The following is a 22,361-nucleotide window of genomic DNA, read 5'->3' as shown; positions in this document are numbered from 1 at the left end:
GACCCAGAACAAGAACTGCACTTGCTGCGCACAGCTGATGATTTATGTACTGTTACCGACTGTTAGGGCCTCTAACAGCCCTAGTGTTAGGATCCTGGCTGACCTGGGGCTACAACAAACAGAGAAGAGATAGAAGATTTGGAGGAGGAAAGGAAACGAGTATGGGAGGGACTAAAGGAGACTTATTAGCCGGTGCTTATTCACAAGCCCAGTAGCTGCCTCAGAACACACCAACCCTAACTGCATGGACTTCCTCAATAACAGAAAGTCGATGCCAGAGGAGAGAGCCAGGTAATTACCACACACTGGCTTACAAGCGACATGTTGATTTTATGTTTGACGGATTCCTCTCCCCCACCCATTATTCACCCAAAGACTTTTGCTGGGCCCAAGACCAGCTTGATGAAGTGAGGGGGAGGGAATTAAAAATGGAAACTCTTGGTGAGCGTGAGGTGGCAGGTGAAGGAAAAAAAAATTGGAGGATTGCCATGCAGGGAGACTTTTTTAATAAGCCCCAGGATGCAAAAAAAATGTGAATCCGGGCCTAGGGACTATATCCCTCCCTTTGCCCCCCAAACTATGATGTGGACTGCTGGAGGAGGGAGTAGAGGACTCAGATTTGTTGGTGAGGACTTGTGATGGGGGAGAGGAAGGTGGAAAATGGTGAGAATCTAGGATTGCAGGAGTAGTGGGAGTGAATCCAGGATGAGGGAGTGAGGGAAAGGGGACCTGGGAAGGTGGTGTGGAAAGGGAGGGATTGGTGTAGGGAGAAGTGGATCATGGGCAGAGTAGGGATGGGAGCTGGGCCTACTCCTTAGCTTTCAGCCTGAGCCCTAGCTCCAGTCCTGACCACTGCAGGTAACACATAGCCTTGATGTAACATAAGTCTGGAGTTTCTAGGCATAAGGGATTCTACTTCTACTTCTCTAGTGGCACTATCCTCTCACGCTGGTGATACAAGACTTTGGGACCCTTGTAATCTGAGAACACTTACTTGGGTGGTGCAAGCATCTCCTCCAAGAATTCCTCAATTTTGTTGGTGTCTGTTTTCACCTCGCCATTATAGAGCAAAAATGGTGGCTGGGACCCTGGTGCTAGGTTTTTCAGTACCTCTGGTGCTCTGAAGTAAAAGAAAGATAAATTCAGGGTTCAAAGAAACCAGTTAAATCAACAATACTGGCACAGTGGTCAAAACTTTCTTCCTCCAGCTTTGTAACAGCCAAACTAACAGACATTACCTCATAAGAGAGATCTAGCAACACTGACACCTGCACTGGCCACCAAAAGGCTCAACTACTGCAACTCACTAAATGCAGGCCTACCACAAATACAAATCTGTCATCTTCAGACTATGGCAACAAGCACGGGACTGGATTTAAGATTTTGGTACCCATAGGCAGAACCAGAAGATAAGGGCAGCGTTCCTATTTAAAGCTCAAAGAGCAGGGGTTCACCCCCAGAGACTGGAAAGTCAGAAAGGGGATATTGGGCCAGAGTGCCATGGTGGTGCCTTTTTGAAGTGGCACTGGTGCATGGCACTAAAGTAAGGAAGAAGGATCCTCTATGAATCAGATATTTGGTGCCTTTAAAATTGGGCACCCTAGGTAGTTGCCTCTGTTGCTTATGCCTAAGTGCAGCCCCGAGCATATATAGTGCTGGTTTGAAACTATCTGACCACATCACCCCCCGTGGTTTACACAACCTGCATTGGTTGGCTGTTCCCAACAGGATTAAATGTAAGCTCTTCTCCCTGGTCTTCTAGGCACTAAATGACAAGGGTCCAGCATACCTTAAAGATACTCTGACCTCAGACAAAATACACTGCTCTTCAACAGAGATCTGTCTGTGCCCTCCACCCACAGCCCAGGCCAAACTGACTGAAACAAACCAGGGCTCTTCATGCCTGGGAGGACTCAGCTATGGAATGCTGTCCCACTGGAAACAAGGGATTGCCTAGGAGTCAAGAAACATTGCAAGGCATGGTTATTTCAGTCTGCCTTGCTGGAAATTATCTCAAAACTAGCAACCCCATACCACCACTCTAACCAGTCTGAAGACTCTGATGCAGAACTGTCCCTGGGCAAACCCTAATCTAACACCATAACACACACTGAAATAACCTCATGACAACCAACCCACCCGCCACCGTGAATTCCACCCAACCTGGTAACTACATCATCTCCCACTGCTCCACACCACTAATTCACCTTAACCTTTTGTACTTGTTACATGTTCCTGCTTTTATTTATTTACAGATTTTTTTATACCGACGTTCGTTTGCACATCACATCGGTTTACAAGGCAACAAACAGAATAAAACGTTGTGAAAGGAAAAAGAATTAGAAATTTCATCCCCACATTATAAGAGAAAGTCACAAATTGGGGTGGTTACATTGAAGACAGAGGAGGTTGAGGGTGCGCAGAGAGTGATTAAACATTTAAATTGCATTTTTGTGTCAAAAACATAGGTGAATGGATTTTAATACTACTATTGTAGTATCTGTGTTTTGTACTCATTTATATGAATTTGTCTTAACCTTTTGTACTCTATATATTTACCTGAGTTAACCTCACTGTACCTTTATTTACTCACTTTGGGCCAGATTTTAGTAGCTGCGCGTGGGCGTAGATTTGTGCGCGCAACTCAGCGCGCACAAATCTACACCTGATTTTATAACATGCGTGCGCAAGGGGGTGCACACTTGTGCACCTTGCACACGCCAAGCCCTAGGGGAGCCCTGATGGCTTTCATCGTTCCCTCCACCCCCACACCTTCCCCTCCCTTCCCTTATCTAACCTGCCCCCCAGCCCTACCTAAATCACCCCCTACCTTTATTTTATAAGTTGCGCCTGCCTCTGGGCAGGCGTAGGTTGCGTGCGCCGGCCGAGTGCCGGTGCGCGACCCCCCAGCACAGCCGCTGTGCCGGAGGCCTTGGTCCCACCCCCGCCCTGCCCCGGACCTCCCCGCCCACTTGCCGCCCCTTTTTCTCAAGCCTCAGGACATACGCGAGTCCTGGGGCTTGCACGCATCGCCGGGCCTATGCAAAATAGGCTCGGCGCGCGCAGGAGCGGGTTTAAAAGGGTTACGCGTGTATCCCTTTTAAAATCCGCCCCTTTATGCGCTATTGTTACTGCAGAAGCCCTTGCTGTTCATCATCCAGAGAACGTTTGATAAGGCAGTATATAAAAATAAATACTTTTCTGTTTCAATAACATTACTTTGAATAAAGAATGATATCCTACAAGCAGCCGTTCTTCTATGATTGGCAGCTGGGACATAGCCTTGGCAGTGTGGGCAGGAATATCTGGACAGACTAGATAGGCCAATTGGTCTTTTTCTGCTGCCATCAGCTATGTTTGCTATATTACATTAAGATCTCCTTTCTCCTTCTTACTTTTGTTTCTGTCCTCAGGAAATGTTAGTGTTTGGTGTTTCTGAAACTCCTTTGACATACTTTCACCATTATAAATCTAATTACATCAGGGGCATTGCTGATCCTCCTCAGAAATCCATGTGGGCGCCATCCTGACAAACGTGAAGCAGGAATACAGGACGGGCAGCTGACGTGTGAAGATTTTTAAAACCAGGGGACAAAAGGTGCTAAATTTTTATTTATTTATTTAAAAAAAAAAAAAAAGATTTTAAAAGTATAAAAAAGTAGACGAAAGCAGAAAAGAAAGAAAATCGAGGAATAAAATGAAGAGATGACGCAGAATGAAAAAGAATAAATGAAGGAATATAGCTGGTACTATATAAGTATATAAGGTATATAAGTATCAGTGGCGTAGCCAGAATTGATTTTTTGGGTGGGCACAAGGTTAACATGGGTGGGCTGTAGGCATGCAGGTCTACTAGTTGTTTTTTTACTGATAAATAATGCCAAATTATGCAGCATAGCATTCACATCTACGCCTAAATATGAGGTTTACTTAATGATACAAACATAATTCACGGTGATTTGTGGTACTTTAGCCTTCTTATTATTACGATTTTATACACGGCTCCTACCTGTCCATAAATTTTGAGAGAGCGGTTGTGTTGCTTATATTTAAATTGCTAACATCTCAAAATATAGATATATATTTTTACCTTTGTTGTCTGATCTTTGTATTTTTCTAATCAGTTGGTCCTGGTCTCTTTTTCCCTTACAGCTCATTTCCTAATTCCTTTTCAGTGTCTTTCTTCTATTACTGTCTTCTTCCCTTCCACACACACACACACACACACACCCGCTTTCTCTCACAGACTCCCTCTCACACACTCAAGCTGTCACTCTCATATGCTCTCCCCCCCCCCCCAAGCTCACATTCAAGTTCTCACTTTCTCACCCCTCCCCAGGCTTATATTCTTATGCACACACAGACGCACATCCAGGCACCCATTCTCACCCACACACATAAACCCAGACTCCCATTCTCATCCACAAACCCATGCTCCCAGTCTCACCCACACATATTCAAGCTCCCATTCTCATCCATACATATACACATTTAAGGTACTATTCTCACCCACACATACACACATTCAAGCACCCATTCTTATCCACATATTCAAGCTTCCATTCTCACCCACCCACACAAACCCAGGCTCTCATTCTCACCCATATATACACACATTCAAGCTCCCATTCTCACCCACCCACAAACCCAGGCTCCCATTCTCAACCACACATACACACATTCGAGCTCCCATTCACCCACATATTCAAGCTTCCATTCTCACCCACATACACACCCAGGCTCCAGTTTTCACCCACACACACTCCCATTCTCATCCACACATACACATTCAAGCACGTGCACAGCTTCCGCTTTCTCCCCCAGAGCAGGAAGATCAGCTGCCTCTCCTGCTACCACCGGACTCCTGCTATCTTCGGGCGTCGGGCCGTACTGCCCGCCGAACTTCCTGTCGGGGGGGGGGGGAGCGGAAGCGCAGCGCACAACGTCTGCTTCCTCCCCCCCCCCCCCCAAGCAGGAAGATCGGCGGGCAGTACGGCTCGACGCCCGAAGATAGCAGGAGTCCGGTGGTAGCAGGAGAGGCAGCTGATCTTCCTGCTCTGGGGGAGAAAGCGGAAGCTGTGCGCGGCGCTTCCGCTCCCCTAAACAGGAAGTTCGGCGGGCCGTTTGGTCTGAAGATAGCAGGAGAACGGGTGGCAGCAGGAGAGGCAGCTGATCTTCCTGCATTGGGGGGAGGAAGCGGAAGCTGCGCGCGGCGCTTCCACTCCCCCCCGAACAGGAAGACCGGTTGGCCATACGGCCGCAGCTGCGCTTCCCCACGTGTGCCGTGATGGCGCGCGAGGCGTGGGTTCTCTTGTTCGCTGTCGCGGGGATGGGATCCCGCGACAGCCTTGCAGTTCCGGTGCCAGTTGGGTGGGCCTGGGTCTAAGTTGGGTGGGCACCTGCCCACCCAGGCCCACCCGTGGCTACGCCACTGATAAGTATATAAGTATATAAGGACATGTCCGCCTACCCAGGCAGCCCAGTTATTCTTGCAGGGCCAGTGCTACTTGTTTGGCTGCCCTGTGCAAATGATTCCTGGGCTGCCATTCACCCCCACCCACTACCAATGGATTCAAATGGGCTTCTCTTTTTTTTTTTTTTTCCAACAATATCTTTGAGTGTCTGGTATTTCCCAATTAAAAGAAAATTGATTATGCCCCAGAAAAGGTCAAATCAATTAACAAAATCCTGTTATTCCTAAAATGTAAATTCTATGTCCAGGTCAGAGACTTTGAACTGTATCCCATGATAGTCATTTTCTTTATCGTACAATTAAAGTTTCCAACCTTTGGCGCTTGTGGCTTGATTTTGTGGCTCAATGTCTGTTTCCTATTTCTCTGGTCGTGTCTGTCTCTTTTTTATTTCTCTCTCTCTCTCTCTGATGGCCTATTTTCATTTGTTTTATTTCTCTCTCCCTTCTTGATTGTTTTTCTTCAGAGTGGCTTTTTTTTTTAACTCTTTATTTATAACTTTTCAAAACTTAAACACTGGAAATTCCAGAAGACATATGGAGCAGCATATAACATCTCCATAAATATTATTAATAACCAAAAAATACAGAACTAAAACAGTCTATTGCCTTTCCCTCCAAGCCCATTATGGTCCACATATACCTTGATATCTCAGAGTGGCTATTTTAATAGTTTTTCTTCTCTTCTTCCTTGTCGCTTCTTCCTAATCTTCCTCATTTTGCCTGATTTCACTGTTCCTCTTTCTTCCCTCTGTCTCTTATGTTCTCCTCAGTTCTTCATCCCCTTCTTCCTATATTATCTTCCTAGATTATTTCCCACCTCCTATCCAAGATCCTCTTTCTCCCTATCTCCCAGCAACCCTGGTGCTCTCTTCCTCCCCATCTCTTCCCACTCTTCTCTGTCACCACCACTCTTCCATCACAGGTCTCTTCTTTCTCTCCTTCTACCCAATAGCTGATCCTCTCCCTCCATCCTCAGCCTTCTAATCCTCCCCTCCCCTTATCCAGCGTACTCTCTCCCCTCAGTCTATCTCTTAATCCGTTTCTCACCCTTCCATCCCTAGTTCTCTCTGCCCCACATGTTCCTGCACCCCTCCCACACAACATGGGTCCTCTCCATCTCCTATCCTCTCTCTTGGCCTCCTCCCCTGGTTTAGTCTTCCCTCTCTTCCCAAAAATCTCTCCTTACATGGCCAAATCTCCACTCCCTCAGCCCCAGAAGGTTCTCCTCACATCCTCTTTCCCTAGCGGGTCCTCCCCCCCCCCCCCCCCCCAAATCTCCAGTGCAGTATGGTGGTCTGGTCAACCCTCTTTTGACCCACAGTCATTTATCCCTACCCCCTTCTCTGGAGCCCTATTTACCGGTGAACACATTCTTCCCTCCCAAGGCCTTGATCCAGTCCCTTTTTCTATACGCTTCCTTATACTGCTGCTCCCTCCCTCTCCAAAAGACTTGATCTAGGCCCCCAACAGAATCTTACCACCACCTTCTCGTCTTCCTGGCCAACTCTTCTTCCTCTGTGCTGCCACTACCTGCACCAAATAAATCATTTTGTGACTTCTCAGGGAGGGAACCCTTTCCATGTCTCTTCAGGGGGGGGGAGAACTGGCTGAGAAGAATGGCCTTTCCATGGTTTTAGAGGCCTTCTTGGCGGGAATAGGGGGAAGAGGCGTCAGGAGGCATTCTATGGCTCCTCAAACTCATTCTGGCCTGCCTTCCCTGCCACTCCCCTCATTTCTGTAAGACTGACTCTGTGCAGTTCAGGAAAGTGACAAAATGTTAGCCATTTATTCTGCGGGTTGAAGCAGTGGGGAGGGAGGCAGTGGCAGAATACTCATTGGAGCAGCAACTTTACTGTGCTGCTCCTCTCATTGGCAGCTTGGAGGGAGGGGGAAGATGGGAATTTTCTTCACAGTCATGTGCTGCTCCTTCAGCAGCTATTGCCACTGCATCAATGCTACCCGCTGGGTGTTGCTATCCTACGCAAATTAACTTTTTGCACATCCAATTACGTTGCCCTATTCTCTTGCTTACTCTGTCACTGCAGACCCTACTTCATCTCCAATCATCTCACTTCATCTTTCCCAAGTATGCTTGAATTTAGTCACTCTTTTTGTTGCTACTATTTCTGCTAGTGGTGACTTCAGGTAGTCACATCTCTTCCAATAAAGAATGTTTTCCTTTCTCTGATCCTCCCTCTAGTTTCATTTCATGGCCTCTGGTCTTTGAGTTTCTTGTTTGTGGGAAATGCTTCTTTCTTGCAATTTATTGAACCTTGCAAAATACTTGACTGTTTCGTCAGATTCCCCTCTCCCTTATTTTATTTATGTATTTGTTGTTTTTTTTATACCGATATTCTGGGGTAATCATACCAATTCACAACAACATGTAAATACATTAGTTTAAAACATTTTAGATAACATAAAATTATAAATTCAATTATAATCAAATAAAATTTAAAAGAGAACTGTATCATAAACCCAAGTAAAATAATTAGGAAAAGTTAAGTAAAATAAAATAAAAAAAGACATAAATAAAATAAATATCAATCATCAAACACCTATGATTTTTAAAATTACCCATAAATATCTGCTATACATTATTCTCAATCTAGCTGAGTACATTCTTAGTTCCTTAACCTCTGTCTGTTGGGTTTGTGCTTTGGTAGCCCTCTTCTGAATTGCTTCCATCTTGTCAACATCCTTCCATCTAGTTAACATCCTTATAAAGCAATTGTCTCCATAACTGAATGAAGTACTCTAGGTGGAATCTCACTGATGGCCTATACATATTGAGGGTAATTTAATAACAGCCTGTTTAGGGCTGAAGCAAACATCCGGCAATTATTTATTTAATTTTTTACCTCTCTTTCTCCCAGTGTTGTATTATCTGAAAATAGGCCTAGGTTTCCTTCAAGCATTTTTTAAATGTCACTTATTTTAGTTGACACTGGGACCAAAACTTTATGAAGAAATGATCATATGACATCAGTGAAGCAACAGTATTTTATTTTCCAGTTTTGCCCTTGTTGTTTTCTTTGATATGTAAACATGTCACATACGTCGCTGATTACATCACTGTTGGTCAAAATGATTCTTACCTTTTAGAGTGTTATGTAAATTTCTGAAAAATAGGAAAATATTTAAGTCTACATAATTCTGTCCCATTCTATGATTGCTTTCCACAAAGCCTATGATTACAACCAAAATTTGTGGCAGTGGCCAGAGACGCGACTGCTTCTTACCTCTTCAGGTCTATTGTGGTTAGAGTGAAGGGTGCCCCTTTGAGCATCAAAGTCATAAAGATGCGATGGCAGAAGGGACAGTTGCCAATGCTTTCCCCATCATCACTAGCCTGTGGAAAAGGAGGACAAGTGAGTAGTGAAATGCAAACCTAGAAAGAGATTGAGAGCAGATGAAGACTGCCTGGTCTTTCCATGTTTCCTCATCTGCTGCAGAACTGCATGCGCTGGTTTTTTACTTGTGAAATCACTTATTAAAATGTTAAGTTGTAACATTTGCCCCTATATAAAGCTGACAATTTTACTCAGGGCATTTTTTTCTCTCTCTCCTGTATTTAAATCACTGTGCATAATACTTTGGCAACACATATAAATTGTCATGCCAATAAAGTTTCCTGAATCTGAATCATACAATTTAAACCAGTGGTTCTCAATCTTTTTTTCTGTTGGGACATACCTGACAGATGGTTCTCACATGCGTGACACACTGAACATGTGATTGTCACGGGGCTAAATGTAGACATATACTCTGCATCTACAGGAACTCCCCAATCCCCCAACTAGGACATTCCCCGTGCAATTCACCATAGAAAAAAAGATTTTTCTAGTGTCATCTCAGTAACAGCAACCAGGGGCAATAGCCCTCCTTTTGAAAAGATAGTAATTTACCACCAATGCATGTCCTACTGAGAAAACACAACAAATACAAAATACCTCACCTCAGTCACACACATAGAATAGACATTCACCAAGTAGAGACAGACCGCAAATTACAAATATGGAGACAGAAACTGGAATGGAAACCCAAAAAAAGCCACTCTGAATGCAGTGCAAAACTAGAGAAATGGAAACAAAAATTTAGCACCTAACAATAACATAGTCCCAGGATCTGCAATAATGTACACAAACTAATGCGTTAAAAAGTTACACCTGCATTATGGTATGCACTCAAACAGTAACATCCCTACCTATGAAAAGGCAACACTACAAATATTTAACCAGGCCCTAAACACCAATACTCCTCCTATTAGGAAAACAGAACAAGCCAAGCTGCTATAGATCCCTACACAGAAACTACAAGCTTGCAGAATATCCTTACCTGGATCACACACACAGAACATGAACAGACCCTTACCAAATACAGGATAAAGTGACCATCAAGCTAATGTTTTTGTTTTTCCATTGTTGCACTGCATATACTCAGTTCAGTTTTTGTCTACACATTTCTATTTATACATTCCTCAAGAAATATAAAATAATAATTTTAAAACTAGAATAATAAATATAATAAAAGTTTCAAAACAACTGATAAATAGAATAACATCAAATCATTAAAAACTTATAAAAATGATTAAAAATTCTCTAAACACCAATAAAATATTTCAAACAGCAGACACATCATATAATACCCGGTTATTAACATTTATTTATTTATTTATTTATTTGAGAGTTTTTCTATACTGAGATTTGGTACAAGCCTTCACTCCAGTTTACAGTTGTAACAACTTTTATATTAGATAACATTAATAACAGTGATAACAAACAATCATAACAGTTTAAACAATAGATAATTAAGGCTATTCCACCAAGCCTTTGATGATCCTCCAGACAACCCTTAGTCTTCTTTTTCCTCACTTGGATTTAGAAGATTAAAGTCCTACAACCTTCAAACGAAGAACTCTGGCACTTACTGATTAAAGCATCTTTTTGCTCTAATCCAAATTCCTTTTGGATTATGCTTCTTCAATTATTTTTGACCTTTATCTTCCTTCCAGCTCTTAAGCTTCCCAAGTTTTTACTCCTTGTTAAAAGTAACTTTATCTTATTCTCTTCTCTTGTTAATTATTTTTATTTATTGCTTCTGTTATACCCTTGTTTTATGTAAACCGATCCGATATGGTTTAATTTACTATGAAGGTCGGTATAAAAAACTGTTAAATAAATAAATAAATAAATAAATAAATAAATAATATTTTGTGAATCATGGATAGTAGGTTGTAATTGGACTTCAATATAACAGCAACATGGCAGTCAATCAAGAAAGATAATCTTAAAAAGCCACCTATACTTACCCTCTCCAGCAACTCTCCTACTCCTTTCCCTTGCAGGCCAATAGCACACACCAGAAGCAGCAATAGTTGAAGCTCTGTCCTCACAGTCCTCTTCCTTAGGGCCCATGATTAGTCTGTCTCACACACACATAGAGTTTCTGTCTCTCACTCTAGTCATCACCCCGACAGTCTTTTTTGTTCTTTCTTTCTCTCTATCTCACACACACACACACACACACACACACACACACACACACACACACACACACCAGTCATAAGAACATAAGAACATGCCATACTGGGTCAGACCAAGGGACCATCAAGCCCAGCATCCTGTTTCCAACAGTGGCCAATCCAGGCCATAAGAACCTGGCAAGTACCCAAAAACTAAGCCTATTTCATGTTACCATTACTAGTAATAGCAGTGGCTATTTTCTAAGTCAACTTAATTAATAGCAAGTAATGGACTTCTCCTCCAAGAACTTATCCAATCCTTTTTTAAACACAGCTATACTAACTGAACTAACCACATCCTCTGGCAACAAATTCCAGAGTTTAATTGTGCGTTGAGTGAAGAAGAACTTTCTCCAATTAGTTTTAAATGTGCCACATGCTAACTTCATGGAGTGCCCCCTAGTCTTTTTATTATCTGAAAGACTAAATAACCGATTCACACCTACCCGTTCTAGATCTCTCATGATTTTAAACACCTCTATCATATCCCCCCTCAGCCATCTCTTCTCCAAGCTGAAAAGTCCTAACCTCTTTAGTCTTTCCTCATAGGGGAGCTGTTCCATTCCCCTTATCATTTTGGTCGCCCTTCTCTGTACCTTCTCCATCTCAATTATATCTTTTTTGAGATGCGGCGACCAGAATTGTACATAGTATTCAAGGTGGGGTCTCACCATGGAGCAATACAGAGGCATTATGACATTTTCCATTTTATTAACCATTCCCTTCCTAATAATTCCTAACATTCTGTTTGCTTTTTTGACTGCCGCAGCACACTGAAATGACAATTTCAATGTGTTATCCACTATGACGCCTAGATCTCTTTCTTGAGTGGTAGCACCTAATATGGAATCTAACATTGTGTAACTATAGCATGGGTTATTTTTCCCTCTCACACACACACCAGTCACCTCCCTGATTAGTCTTTCTCTCACACAGTCACTTCCCACACCAATCTCTCTCTCACTCACACACCAGTTTCTTTCTCTCACACATATCAGTCACCTTCCTGACCAGTCTCTCTTTCTCTCACACATACCAGTTACATACCTGCCAATCTTTTTCTCTCACACACACACCAATCACCTACCTGACTAGTCTCTCTCTCTTACACATACACCAGTCACCTCCTCCCTGACCAGTCTCCCTTTCTCTCACACACACCAGTCACCTCCTCCCTGACCAGTCTCTCTTTCTCTCACACATACATCAGTCACCTCCTTGACCAGTCTCTGGCTCTGTCACACACAATAGTTACCTCCTTAATCAGTCTTTCTCTCACACTCATGTCTTCTCTCTCTTACTTACATACACAGTCTCAATCACACACATTCTCTCTCACACACATTCTCTCTCACACACACATTCTCTCTCTCTCACACACACACATGCTGGCTCAGTCTCTCTGTCTCACTCACCCCCCCCCCCCCCAGCACACATGGCAGCTACAGCACGAGGCATCCTGGATCTGTACTGGGAGCCTGAGAAGGGCAGCTGGTGTGCTGCTATTAAAGCAGAGTCATGATAGGCTGAGATCTGTAGCAGGAGTGACTCCCTTGGCCCCGCAGCAGTATGAAGGCAGCACTCAGCTGTTTTCCTGTGCTACAATCATCATGGTGCAATGCAGAGAGGCAGTCAGCTGAGAATGTGGCTGCGGGGATTTCCTGCCTCGAGGCTGTCAGGAAAATCTGGCAATTAGCTGCCCCGGATCTGTGGCAGTGAAAGACTGCCTCAGAATTTCTCTTATGCCTCAAATTGTCCTGGGATTCATCTAACCCTCTTGCCATTTTATTCTCAAACAAATGGGCACCAACTGTTGACTTATAGGAACCACCAAAAGCCAGCTACCTGTCTGACCATTGCCAGTGAATTTTTGTCTTCTCATGCATTTCTGGCTATTAACACTCATAGGAAATATGTATAATTTAGATCAGGGTGGCCAACTCCGGTCCTTGAGACCCACAAATAAGCCTCACTTTTGGGATATTCACAATAGATATACATGAGATCGATTTGCAAATGATGGAGGCAGTGCAATCAAATCTAGACTATCTCATGCATATTTATTGTGAATATCCTGAAAACCAGGCCTGTTTGTGGCTCACAAGGACCAGAGTTGGCTACCTCTGATTTAGATGAACAAAAAATGAAAACATTCTTCACAACCAATTTAAACCCAGCCAATGCTTGTGAACAAATAAATTTCTACTTTTATCTTCAGTCTTACTCCTATAAATAATTTATTCCTATAATAGAGAAAAAGACCACAGAGGTACAATTTCTACACGTAACCAGAAAGGACATTTGGTCATTTTCAATCATGGGTCAGAAACCTCCATCCACCAAATATTATTTCAAAAATCTTTTAACTCCCACTGTCCTTTTTCTTTTTCTCTTATACTTATTTGCAGTAAAATAAGCCTTTAGTCAGTATTTCTGTTATATTATTACTAGGGTCCTTTATTTTGAGTTTTAGTTTTATTTTGCCTGGGAATTTTAATGTTAGAATAAACAAGGAATCAGTGGGAAAATAACTTTTCCACCAATTTTTCTCAATTTTTCAGTTACTTTTTTTTTGTTATAACATTGAAATTCCCATACAAAATGAGAATGCCTTGAGGGAGAGAAGCCCTAGGATCAATGAACATAATTTATAGTCATTTCAAAGTAATAGTGAGATGCCACTAAACACCCACCAAGCTAAACTGAACAGGAATAATGTAATACAGAAACAAAAAATATGATGATAGATTAATTTCATAAGATCTATTTAAATCTGGCCATATTATTTCACTCCAGAGTTCTAAAAGAACTTAAACACAAAACTGAAGACTTTTTAAAATCTAGTTCTCAACCTTTTTCCCATCATGACACACCTGACGGACAATGCTCAAATGTGTGACACTCTGCTCATTACAATCCATGACAGAAATTTTAAAAAGTGTAAGTATTATTTTTATTATTAAGAATGACACAAGCAAAAGAAGAGTACGCTCTCTGAACAGAAATTGGGCAGAATATAAGTCTAATAAATAATACTAAATAGTAAATCTCCCAGACCAGAACAGCACTAACTGCCAGCACTCAAACAGTAAAATCTATACCTATGAAAAGACAACATTGGAAATATTACACCAGGCCCTAAACACCATTTCACTTCCTATTAGGAAAACAGAACAAGCCAGGCTACTAGAGATCCCTACACAGAACTTACATGCTAGCTGAATAACTCAACTCGATCACATATGCAGAACACAAACAGACCCTCAACTAACACAGAACAAAGAGACCATAAAGTATAAATAGAAACATGCAGACCACAAAAACTGAACTGGAAACTGCAACAAGCCAGACTCTGCATGCAGTACAGCAATAGAAACCCAGAATCACCAAGTTTCATAAAAAAATCAAGAAATATAAAATCAATAGTACAAAACCATACTAATAAAGAGACCAAGTTATTTCAAAACATCTGATGAATAGCACATACAATAATTAAAAACTCAGATAAAATATTTTCAGACACCAATAAAATATTTCAAAACAACAGAGAACGACCCAATAATTAAAATGAAAAGGATAAAAAAAAATCCTCTTCTCTCTATACCTGGGAACTTTGAATTTCCAGATGCCCTGAGATTGTCGTGAATTAGCAGGAGAAGGGAGGTTTTTGCTTGCAAATGTTCTCCTCTCTCTCTCACATACACACACGTGCACACACACACACATGCTCTCAATCACGCACACATGCGCTCTCTCATTTGCAAACATGCTCTCAGTCATATAAGTGCTCTCTTTCACTTGCACAGTCTTAATCACACATGCTCTCTCACATACACACTTTCAATCACATAAATGCTTTCTTGCTTTCTCTTCGTCACATACATGCTCTCTTTCATACACACATTCTCAATCACACACATGCCATCTTTCACTTACATGGGAGCGTGAATGCTCGCACATGCTCTCAATCACATACATACATGCTCTTTTACACACATGCTGTCAATCACACGGTCTCTTACTCCTCCCCCCCCCAACCCCAAAGCACAAGTGACAGTAGCAGCAATCTCCTCCTCCAGCCCCTGTGGCTCCAAGAAAGAAGAGGAGTGCCACCTGCTGCAGGGGCTTACACTGCTCTGTCTCCTATTGCTGTTCACTGGCTGCTCCTCTTTTTGCTCCTCCTGCTGCTGGGAGGCGTTGCTGCAGGTACTTCTGACTTTGGCTTAGTCTCTTGTGGGCCCATTGCACACCACTTCTTCTTCTGGGCCATGGGAGGGGGCGGGAAGAAAAAGAGACCATGCTGCTAATGAAGCTGCTTTCACTAACACTGCTGCCGTTCCACTTGGGCTATCAGCATTTTCAATCCCAGGTGGAGGAAGAATTCTATGCAGCTCACTGGGGCAGAGGAGGAGGAGAGAAGAGCTTCTGGGCCCAGCAGAGGATGGCGACACATCTGCCGGTGCATGGCGACACAATGGTATGTCGTGCCACACTGGTTGAGAATTGCAGATTTAAAACATCCACAATACCTGAAGACTTGAGCGTGGTGAATGTAATACCAATTTTTTTTAATTTTTTTTTTAAATGTTCCGTGGTGATCCAGGAAATTATAGACTGGTGAGACCGACATTGGTGCTGGGCAAAATGGTAGAAGCTATTCTTAAAAATAAAATTATTGACTGCATAGATAGACATAGCTTATTAGGGAATAGTCAACATGGTTATAGTAAAGAGAAGTCTTACAAATCTATTAGATTGTTTGGATGATGTAAATAAACGTAGTTAAAAGGTGAGACATCTGATACACTGTATTCAGATTTTCAGGAAATTAGAAAGTCATGGAATAGGAGGCAGTGTCCTATTGAGGACTGGTAACTAGTTAAAAGACAAGAAACAGAATAGGACTAAATAACCTTTCTTCCTTTGGAAAACTGACCATTAGAGAGTACCATAGGGATCTGTACTTTTTAACATATCCATAAAATGTTCTGCAAAAGGGAACAAGTGAGGTGATCAAATTTGGAGATGACACAAAATTAGTCAAAGTTGTTAAACAGGAGCAGATTATAAGGATATTATAAGACTAAGAGAGTGGCCATCTGAATAGTAGAAGAAATTGAACATGAATAAGGGGAAGAGATACTCATAAGGAAAAATATTCCCAAGAATATAGGTATACAATGCTGGGTTCTGTATTAGGAGTCACCACCTAGGAAAAGGATCTTGGAGTTCCTTGTGGGCAATACATTGAAATCCTCAGCTCAGTGTGTGGTGGCAATTTAAAAAGCAAATGGAATGTTAGGAATGATCTGAAAAGGTTGAAGAATAGAAGAGAATATTGTATTGCCTCTGTATCGATCCATATTGTGGACTGCATATTGTGTCCAGTTCTGGTCACCTTATCTCAAAAAAGACAAAAAAGGAACTAAAAAAGGTGCAGAGAAAGGCAACAAACATGATAAGGGGATGGAATGGATCCCCTGTAAAATGATGTATATAAATTTTATGGCTCTTCAGCTTGGAAGGTTATAAAATCATGAGTGGGTGGAATGGATAAATAAAAGCCTTCAAATAATATTAGAACATGGGGAACACTCCATGCAACTAACAACCAGCAGATTTAAAACAAATTGTAGAAAGTGCTTTTTCACTCAGTGAGCAATCAGGATGTGGAATTTGTTGCCAGAGGATGTGGTCAAGGCATCTAACATAGCAGGGCTTAAAAGAGGTTTGGATAAATTCCTGAAGGAAGAGTTCATAACACATTGGGGCAGATGTAATAAAACCCATACTAAAATTGGAGTTAAATTTTAATGTGGGTTTTACTTAACACATGTGTTAAAAATGGAGGTCCCTGCAAGATGCAGTAAGCTAATAAGATGCAAATTAAACAGGAGTGTGAGGGAGTCTACAGGAAACTCCCTCAAACCACCTTAAGGGACCGGGCTACTGCTTTCTGGTCTGGTCCACCTTAAGTCCCAACCCAGCAAGGCATTCTGGTCCCAGGGAGGATCCCTTCAGCCTAGCATAAGACAGGGCCCCAGAAGGGTTAGAGAGGCCCCCCGGAGCAGGCAGGAAGCCAGCCAGTTTACATTAAAACCTCCTATGTGTGATGTCTGTGCTACCTGAACTTTAAGGTGAGCTGCATCATTTGTTGGTTTTGTTTTGCAATTTGTTTTCTCACTGTAAATAAATTGCACAAAAGAAAACAGCCAGAGTCTGCCTTCCTATTCCTTCTGGCTGTTTCAAAGCCACTATCACCCATACTACCACATATGTGGCAGAGTGGGATCTCCTACCTAAGCGGGCAGCACAGGCAAGAGCCCACAACCACAGCAGCAGGAAAAAAACCCTTCAGAGTTTCTTTTTCTCTCCTAGGGCCTCCCAGTTCTACTCACCCAGCTGAAGCTACAACAGGCGAGGGGGTAACCCGCCTGTACAGTCAGGGTTCAAGCAATGAGTCAGAGCCAGACAGGCTAGTAGATTTCTTTTTGTTTGTTTTTTTTTCCTTTTCTTCCTCCCCAGAGGTAAACAGTTTGGAGGCAGCTCAGAACATAGGGAAGATGGAACAAGTGATCCAGGTCTTTGTACAGGGCAGCAGCAACTACAGAATGCCCTACAAACCCAAACTGACCAGCAGCAGGCACTGTGAGAACAACGTATACAGCAAAGCACAGTGCTGACTCAGGTAGCACAGGTCATGCAGACCGCTGTGTCTAGGCCACCTTCCTTGTCACCAGTTATACTTAAGAGGGTCCTAGGAAAAGACCCTGATTTTTTCCAGAAGAATTTTGAACGGACTGCTTAATTGGTAGGCTGGCCAGAAGATAGTTGGACAACCTATCTAGGTAATCTACTCATCAGGGAGTAGTCAAGAGGCCTTTCAAACTACCAGTCCAGAAGGGACAGGCCTCATATCAGAAAGTCAAAGTAGCCATCTTAGAAAGAGTGAGACTCACCCTAGAGGCCTATCATCAGCGATTTCATCAGAGTCCCTCAACCAGAGAAGAACCTATGAAACCTTCTAAAACAGAGACGTTTTCTGACCGCATCAATCAGAAATACACACATTTGTGTCAAATTTACATCAAGCGTGTTTGAATCATTTATCAAAAACCAATTTTAACTTCATTCTGCCAAAAAATGACGATAAAGCTGTTATCTTATAATGCCATACCTCAGCATCAAGGCGCTGATTCACATGCTCAAAGAAACATTTCTGTATCACCGGAAATGACATGGTATTCCGTCATTCACCAAATGACGTGGTATTCTGTCATTCGCCAAATGACGTGGTATTCCGTCATTTGCCAAATGAATGTTTGGCGAATGACGGAATACCATGTCATTTCCAGTGAAACAGAAATATTTCTTTGAGCATGTGAACCGGCGCCTTGACGCTGAGTTGTGGCGTTGTAAGATAACAGCTTTATCGTCATTTTTTTGGCGGAATGAAGTTAAAATTGGTTTTTGATAAATGATTCAAACGCGCTTGATGTAAATTTGACACAAAGGTTTGTATTCCTGATTGATGCGTTCAGAAAACGTCTCTGTTTGATCAATTAAAGTAGTGGATTGAAATTTCAAGGGTAACTTTTAGTTACTTGGATTCTATATGAGTGGAGGAAAATGAATTAGACCTGATAATATCCAGTCCTTGAGGAAGCCCTGCTCATTGGGGGTGAAACGAAGATATCTTTTGTTGGACCAACGGTTAAAAGAAAGGAATATTTTTTCGCCATAATTAAAGCTCTATGACTCATAGAAATTGACATCTTTCAGCTTGAACTCATGATCAAAGGAAATTGAGATTGCTTTTTCTTATATATAAAAAGTTATATCCACAAATCATTGTTATTTCAAAAGAAGTGTTTGTAAAAAATGTAGTTTTACATCTTTATTTAAGAAGAAATTACTATATTTAAATGATTATATACATTATCTAGATTGAAATCTTGTAAAGGACAATTGGTTTGATTCTATAAATCAATGTGCAATAAATTTGCTGTTTTATTTGGAATGCATGAATGTGTGTGTGTGCTAGTTTAGTTTTTAAAGTGTCTATATAGGTGAACATGTGATTGTATTAACTACATATTACACATATTGTGAATGTGTTGTCTCTCTATTTGTGTGGTAGAGTTAATGATAGATTAATAGGGAGTTATATCTAAAAGGTTACCCTCTCTATTATTATACTGTGTTGGAGTATCATATGGGGCACAAAAATAGACATTTGCCACCTGAAATGTGAGTTTACTCCACCTCAGACCCAGGAATTAAATTTCCAATGTAAGCTCTATGAGACAGGCACCAGTCACAGGTATTCTTTGTTTTTACAAACATTCATATGTAGTGCTAAAGTGTGTACTGTTAGCTGTTGGTGCCCACCCAGACAGCCTATGCTTTTGTTCATCTAGCTGCAGGTGCATTCCTCAGAGCTCTTATTTTTTTTATTTTACTTGTCATGCCTTGTCAAAATGACCTTGAAGAAAAGACTGTGCCCACAAGTTGGGATGCATAAAACTAATCTCACATGCACTTGACAAGGCATGGCAAGTAAAATCAAAGCATAAGCTTTCTAGGGCAGGCACCTCCAGCTGAACAATATGTACTTTGGTGCTGTGCATCAGACTTTGGCATCCTCTTCAGCTTTAGGTGTCCCTCCCCCCACTAAGCTAGCTGTAGTGAAATAGTAACATAGTAATGATGGAAGAAGAGGACCAAATGGTCCACCCAGTCTGCCCAACAACCTTCTTATGGTAGTAACTGCTGCTCCGTGAGGTTACCCCCATATTATTGAGATGGGTAGCAACTGCCGTTCTGTGTAGGTTACCCCCATGTTTCTCATAAGGATGGTCACTGCCGCTCCATGCAGGTTACCCCTATGTTACTGTTAAGGGTGGTAACTGCCGCTCCGTGCAGGTTACCCCCATGTTACTGTTAAGGGTGGTAACTGCCGCACCGTGCAGGTTACCCCCATGTTACTGTTAAGGGTAGTAACTGCCGCTCCGTGCAGGTTACCCCCATGTTACTGTTAAGGGTGGTAACTGCCGCACCGTGCAGGTTACCCCCATGTAACTGTTAAGGGTAGTAATTGCCGCTCCATGCAGTTATCCACAAGCTTTATGATAACCCATAAAAATTACTGCTAGCAACATTTTTACTGGGTGATGAGTCTTCTTGAAAATTCAGACAGTGCTGCTTAACGTGCTTTGCTAATGGACTTGGCCACAGAAGCTGTCCTGTGCTTTTTTCCTTATGTCTGCGTATCAGTTCCCCAGTCAGGGCCCGTGTTGGTTGTCATCTGAATCCAATTCCCTTTCCCCCTCCACCCCGCACCGTTGAAGTGGAGAGCAATGTTGCAGTTGCATCAAAAGCATAAAGGCTTCTTTGTTAGGGGTAGTAATGCCCCTGCCTTCTGTTAAGAGTAGTAACTGCTGCTCCGTGCTTCACCATCTTCAGATCGCCAGACACTATTACTCCAAGATTCCTCTCTTGGCCCCTTGCACATCAGTCTTTCACCCCCCATCACATACGGTTTTTATGGATTGCTGCATCCCAGATGCAGGACTGCACTTCTTGGCATTGAATCGCAGCTGCCAAATCTTTGACTACTTTTCAAGCTTTCATAATTCACTTTTCATTCTCTCTACTCTGTCACAGATCTTAGTATCATCTGCAAATAGACAAACTTTACTTTCTAACCTTTATGCAATGTCGCTCACAAAAATATTGAACAGAACTGGTCCCAAAACCAATCCCTGTGGCACTCCACGTAGCACAGTTCTCCCTTCAGAGTAAGTTCCATTTACGCTGTCTCCTATCAGTCAACCAGTTTGTAATCCACACCATCACCTTGGTGCTCACTACCAAGCTTATCATTTTACTCACAAGTGTCCTATGTGGGATTGTATCAAAGCTTTGCTGAAATCGAGTGCTCTTCCTTGATCCAATTTTCTAGTCACCCAATCAAAAAAAAAAAAAATCAATCAGATTTGTCTGACAGGACTTTCCCTGGTGAATCCATGCTGCCTCAGGTCGAGCAAATTACTGGATTGTAGATAGTTCACTATCCTTTCCCTCGCAGAGTCTCCATTAATTTTCCCACCATTGAGGAGAGGCTAACAGGCCTCCTCTTTGCTACCACTCTTGTGAAGTGGGACCACGACTGCACTTCTCCAATCCCGTGGCACCACTCCCATTTCCAAAGATCTACTGAACAGGTCCTTCAGCAGACCCGCCAAAGAGGTGCCCACCCCAGAGAGCTTATGCTTTGATTTTACTTGTCATTCTCTGCCAATAGGGTCTTGGATGCAAGAATTTTCTCCTTGGAGCGGGCACTTACAGATAACTGAACAAAGGGTAAACTCCCTAGGATTGGTATCTACAGTTAAACAGTTTTGCCAAAGTTGGACGCACAGTGCTGGTGTACTGTTCAACTGTAGCCGTCCTTTCCGAGAGCACCAGAAATTAAACTCCTGGGTCCGAGATGGAGTCAATTCACATTTCTGGTGGCCAAAGTTATTTTGTTGCTTTGCCCAGTGTGGTAGAAGCAGACACCATTACACTGGGCTCAGCAACAGTACATTATGGCAACCTGAAATGTGAGTTAAGTTTTATTCCTGCTCTGACCCAGAAGTTACATTTACAGCATTAAGAAAATGTGCTTTAAACTGTCTGCCCTTTAACACAATTCCCTGAATTGCTGAGGAATAGATAATGCCTTCTTTCCCGCACTAATCTTAGCACTGATTTTTATTCCTGTTTTAACGTGCATTTTTTTTTTTATAGGAGTTAAAACCCATTGTAAGGATTGTGAGCCCTTGTGCTATGGCGAGGTCAATGCAGCCTAGTAGGCGAATCTACCAGGCCCCTGCTGACAGCTGTCAAACACATCTTGGACTGGGACAAGCTGGAGCTTGACCTAAACAAACCCTGTTCGCTGCATTTTGAGCTCTTGGGTTCCAGGGACCAGCAGGACTTAAGTGGGTTGTGAGGGCAGTCCAAGAGCGAGTCCAGACATGGACCAAAAGTCAGGGCAGACAGTGGACAGGGTGTAGTCAGAGTTCTGACAGGGAGCGCTCCCTGTCAGAATTCAGAAAACCAAGCTGTCAGCCTTCCTATTGAGAAACCCTGTTGGTGTTACCCTCCCGATGCAGCCCTAGGCGAAACACGGGACCGTGTCGGGGGACGCCGTAAAGCATTGCTTGGGATTTGAATCAGTGGAGTTGCCTCATAAATGAATAAAAATCTTTATCAACTTTGAAATCCATTTGGAGTCTTTTGTCAGGATTGACCCTCTCCCTGCACTTTTCGTTTGATGTGAGATTATCTTAAAGTGCAGTCTGCTCTGATATACTT

General features: G+C 42.4%; 1 protein-coding gene across 1 annotated transcript in view; it reads right to left on the bottom strand.

The window, feature by feature from the left end:
• CLIC3 (chloride intracellular channel 3) overlaps positions 1–22,361 on the bottom strand; it is a 50,195-nt gene that overhangs the window by 16,587 nt on the left and 11,247 nt on the right. The window contains exons 2-3 of the mRNA XM_029613481.1: positions 8,716–8,825; positions 995–1,120 (exon numbers count right to left, since the gene is read on the bottom strand). Coding sequence (XP_029469341.1) covers positions 995–1,120; positions 8,716–8,825 — 236 coding nt within the window. The remainder of the gene's footprint in view (positions 1–994; positions 1,121–8,715; positions 8,826–22,361) is intronic.

This window comes from Rhinatrema bivittatum, chromosome 8, assembly GCF_901001135.1.
Source record: "Rhinatrema bivittatum chromosome 8, aRhiBiv1.1, whole genome shotgun sequence".
NCBI classification, from domain to species: domain Eukaryota; kingdom Metazoa; phylum Chordata; class Amphibia; order Gymnophiona; family Rhinatrematidae; genus Rhinatrema; species Rhinatrema bivittatum.
The sequence above is the reverse complement of the archived record's forward strand: the minus strand, read 5'-3'. Positions and strand labels throughout refer to the sequence as shown.